General features: G+C 38.9%; 1 protein-coding gene across 1 annotated transcript; it reads right to left on the reverse strand.

Annotated features, from left to right (window-relative positions):
- Nucleotides 1–3,388: 3,388 nt before the first annotated feature.
- LOC130986102 (uncharacterized) lies at nt 3,389–4,595 on the reverse strand. Its single transcript, XM_057909389.1, has 2 exons — nt 3,755–4,595; nt 3,389–3,688 (listed from the first exon to the last, which is right to left on the reverse strand). The coding sequence occupies exon 1, from the start codon at nt 4,410–4,412 to the stop codon at nt 3,765–3,767; it is 648 nt and encodes a 215-aa protein (XP_057765372.1). The 5' UTR covers nt 4,413–4,595; the 3' UTR covers nt 3,389–3,688; nt 3,755–3,764.
- Between the last annotated feature and the right edge of the window lie 417 nt (nt 4,596–5,012).

Here is a 5,012-nt window from a genome sequence, read left to right on the forward strand (position 1 = left end):
AGCACAGAGCCTTGAGTTCCCTCTTGCATGTTTGTGAACCACTATTTGTGAGGGGTCATGTGGAAGCTACAAGCAGAATCCATGATCCACGCTCCTTCCACTTTGCCATCCATGATATTCAGCATTTCAGTTGACTCTATATCCTCTGCTATGTCTGTGGTGTTCACATTTTGACCCTCTTGTGCCTGCTTCTTCTTGAAAGAGAAGCAGTCTTTCATGATGTGCCTTGGTTTATGGCACCAGTGGCATTTTCTTGTTTCTTTATGCTCGGATTCTTTGGTCTTTGGTTGAGAATTTGGTTTCTTGGCATTTGAATCCCCTTTCTTTTGCTTCTTTCATTTAAACTTTTTAACATTTAAGCTCTCACCCGCAGGATCAGAGTGAGCTACATTTATCTGCTTCTGTAATTGCTTTGCTTTCAAAGCATTTTGGACTTCTTCAAGGGAAATTGAATTTTCCCTTCCATAGAGCATTGCGTCCTTCAATTGATCGTAGCTCTTTGGCAGCGCGTTCAAAAGGATAATTGCTTTATCTTCATCGCCTATTTGAACGTCGATATTCTCCAAATCATCAATTGATTTATTAAATTCATCCAGCTGCTCCGCAATAGCTCTATCTTCAACAATGTTATACGCATACATACGTTGCTTCATGTATAGACGATTGGCTAATGATTTCGTCATATACAAGCTTTCAAGTTTCTCCAAGATCCTAGCAGTTGTGGTCTCTCTCGACACCTCTCGCAAGACTTTATCGGTGAGGCACAAGACAACTGCACTGTGCGCATTCTCTATGATCTCAGCTCTCTTGACCGCCGTCGCCTCTGCAGTTTTGCTGTCAGCTTCAATTTATTTCTTCGGCGGTAGTTTGAGAGCATCAGCGGGCCCTTGCTGGATCAACATGGCCTTCATCTTGATTTGCCAAAGTGCGAAATCATTTTTGCCAAAAAATTTCTCCGCGTCAAATCTAGTTGTCATCATCGTGGATCCGCTTCCGAAAAAAACACAATCAATCGCCGGGAAGAGGTTCCCACAGACGGCGCCAATTTGATAAACTAAATGAAATACAAGATGAAACAACGAGATTTACGTGGTTCGGGAAAACCCCTACGTCCACGGGAGAGTGAGTCTTTGTTATTGAATCAAGATCGAAAGAGAATTACAATCACACACCCTCACCAATTAGAAAACTGGATCAAAGAAAGAAACACACAACTCTCTTACAGATGCTCTTTTTTCTCTGCAACTCTACTGTATCAAAAAACACTCTAAGGAAGAAGAAGAGCTATACAAAGATCTGCAAGCTTAAGTAGTCAAAAGCAACGCCCCAGATCAAAGGCTGCAAATCAACGGTTGTGATCCAGAAGCTTCATAAGTTGGAGCATGCAACGGATATGCCATGTTGTTGCATAACAAACTCTTATTTGCATAATTGCAAATAAGTCCTCAAACATATATGAAATATGTCATTCCAACCTTCTCCTCAAAAGCATGCAGACACATTATCATAACACATAGGAAACCCTCCCTCTTCTACTTCTGCATGAGTGTCTCTTTTATTGTTATTATTATTATTATACAATCTGATAGCTGGGCTTTGCTAATGTGGCGTTCTCATGTTAAAGTGAAGCCACTATTGATACTATTAAGTGTTTGTGTGTATGTCCAAGAGATCACAGGTTCGAGTACTCTCGGCCACAATAACCACTAGGTGGGGTGTGTGTGTGATTTGTATTATTTATAATGTAATTTCATCAAAAAAAAAAAAAAAGTGTTTGTGTGTAAATCCAAGCTACATCAGAGTTTGGGCCTATCTAGTGTGGGCTCAAAAATTGTGTAGCATCTATTTTAACGTGAGTTTGTAATTAGTAAATTCTAACGATAAGATCATATTTTGCATGTGGAGTATAATATTTGGACTCTGTATTTCTGATCCTAACATATATCTACTGAAACAAGGATCACCCGATGAAGAGAATTTGCTTATATAATGAGTTAATTTCTTGGTCAAAACTTCAAAATCATTAAGTACTAGTATTAATAGAGTGTGATCGTGATCGACATGATAGTTGCAGAGTTCATCAATATTTCCTTTGGTCAATTGTTGAAAATGAAGCAACTTCAATAATTTCCCGAGATGGTAATGAATTCTCAAGCTATCTTATATTATAGCTGTTTGTATATTAATATAATAGTTTCGTCTGTGTTGGATATCATGTAAATCTCAAGAATAGTATGAATTTGAATTATTTTAAGAATAGTGTATTATAGAGCTAATTTGTAGTACTATTTAAGAATATTTCAGGGGCTCACTTGATCATTTGGAGAAACATTAAAGATTGTATATGAGCTTTGTCCCTTTGAAATTATATTACAATAGGTATTAATGTTATATATTGTTGTGTGTATCGAATAATGTTTCACTATATATTAGAGATTTTACTGTTCGATGACTGTTTGATTACCTGCGAAAGTCCATCGAAAGAAAAAAGAAAAAATAACTTGATAGAAAAAATAATAACGTTGAGTTGTATTTCTTAGTAAGAGATAGCGTATGTTACAAGTTGGAAAAATAACTATTTGTAAGGTATATGGGCGGATGGGTAATATGGTCATTTTCTAGCTATATCACGTACTCCTCATGCAAGGTAACAGTGTCTGCATAGGTGTCAGCTTTTTGTCGGGACTTTGTACTCTTCTGACATCGATGACAAGCGACAAGAGTGTAACCGCTCCACGGCTGGAATATTACTAGTCCCATAGAGGTATGCAACCCTGTAACATACAGCATGAGGTTTTTTATAGCTCCAGTCCTGGAAAGTACTCCCTTCTAAGATTCTCTCCCTTCTAAGATTCTCTCAGTGACAGATACACACGTGTCGCAATCCTAATCGATGCGTATTTTACTCCTCAACGGTATGATTTTAACACATAACTTGAAGGTTTGCAATAACTTCCCAAGTGATAAATTGTGATTAAAATTAAAAAATATATATATTAATGATTTTTATGTCAATGTAAATATAATTTAGAATTTCTTTTATTAGGGCAATAACCGGTGAATCTTTAACTACTTGATTGAATCTTTCTTACTTGTCTATTACACCCATATATATCTATTAATGGTAAGAAAAATTAAAAAACCATAAACAATAGAGCTTTGAGCTAAAGGTGGATAAATACCATATTGCTACATCGAAAATAAGCTCTGTATTCCATCCTTACGTTTTGTATTTATTTCTACTTACCATGTAAGTAGAGAAAAAAATATGATTTGGAGCCAGGTAGGACTTTGTCTTCCCCACTCTCATCACTGAGCCTTAACATCATTTTCTGACTGAACCGAACCTTAAGCCATGTTTTGGAAGTAAATTGCATGCAATATTTGCTTGCGCTTGACAACACAACATCTTTTGATTATTGAAAGAGTAAAATACAAGTGAGGATGATGGAAAGAGGCAAAATCTTTTGTTTCCACATGCAGAGTTTTCATCACTAATGCAAAAAACAGAACACAAGCAGTGTTGCTATAGCTGTAGCTGCTTTCTTTTGTTTTGTATGCCAAAATTACAACCCGAAATTCCTTTTTTATCAACAAATTATGAGACGCCTGAAACACTCTCCTCTTCTCCATTTCATGGATGGAGCAGAAAATTCGGACCGAGAGAGCTTCATTCCTAGCCGTTTTCCTGAAATCAACCCCAAATCAGTAAACCACTGATATGCTTTGATAAAATTGAAGTGAATTTATGAACCTTGGTGAAATCAGGCACAGAGCAGGAATCTGCAGGAAGGCAGCGCCAAAGCTGCAAAAGAGATAAGAAAGAGAGTGAGTCTGTAGCGAGAGCACCAAGTGAGGGGGCCCCACTTGATCTCGACGCTGGAGCTCTTCAACCTCTTCCCCCTATTGGGCTCCTTGCTCAGATCGAAGCTTGCCCCCTTCATCCTCAACTCCTGGACACACCGCGTGAGGGCACGCGCCTCCCCCCTCTCCCTCTGCAGCTGCCCCTCTACCTTCCAGAACCTCCACAGCTTCAATTGGACCAGGAACGCGATTGCGCCCGACGCGCACCCCGACAGCAGCGACGGCACCCACCACTTGTCGCAGCGCTGCTGCTGCGCAGACGACGCGAAGAGGATCGTGAAGAAGAGGCCGTGGAAGAGGAAGAATTGAGTGCAGAGATGGAAGATCTCTCGCCTCATCGTGTCCATTCGCGACTCCTTTCTCGACATTCGCCTCCCGAACAGGTCCTCCTCCCTCTGCCACAGCTTTAGGAGGAGGAAGTGCCCCGGGCTGCGTGAGATCTCCGCCAACGGGTGGCTTTGCATCGCAGCCGAACAAGCGGCTTTGTGCCGGTGCTCCTCGTCCACCGGAATTTCAACCACGTGAGCGTCTTCTTTGCTTTCCGCCATGGATATTGTGTTGCAGGAAAAAGATTAATGAATATGGCGCAAATTGTTCCAGATTGATATGGTGAGGGAAACAGGGGAGTTTCAGATATTTAAACGATGACGATGAAGGAAAGCGGGGCAAATAGCAACGGTCATATTTTGTTGGTGCTGGCACGGGGAACTGGGTAACGGTCAGATAATTTGTTAGCGCAAGTAAATAGAATATGTTTAATATCGTTGCATATTTTAATTCAATTTTGGCAAGTTTACTTCTTTCCCAAGTCATAATTATGTTATTTTGTGCAATTAAAGATGCATTAAATACGGAAAGTAGACATCATCGAAATTACTGCTATATAAGAATTTCGGTCAATTGGAAACAAAAAATTGTTTCAAAACATGAGGTCAATGCAAAATACTAAAGGAAATTAATTCATGGAATATTGAAAATGCTCGACCAAGTTTTTTCTTCATATGTTACTCTGTTTCCTCTTTTACACTTTTTTACGTTCAGTTTATAAAATGTGTATTTTCATCGTTACATATTTGTTACTTTTTCTTAATATATATAAATGATAGCTACAGTATAAATACTTTTTAACATATAAAATATAAATTAAT

This window comes from Salvia miltiorrhiza, chromosome 5 (assembly GCF_028751815.1).
Source record: "Salvia miltiorrhiza cultivar Shanhuang (shh) chromosome 5, IMPLAD_Smil_shh, whole genome shotgun sequence".
NCBI lineage: Eukaryota > Viridiplantae > Streptophyta > Magnoliopsida > Lamiales > Lamiaceae > Salvia > Salvia miltiorrhiza.

Bases quoted from the DNA above. Each gene is read 5' to 3' on its own strand.
- LOC130986102 (XM_057909389.1), bottom strand. From the start codon at position 4,412: ATGGCGGAAAGCAAAGAAGACGCTCACGTGGTTGAAATTCCGGTGGAC.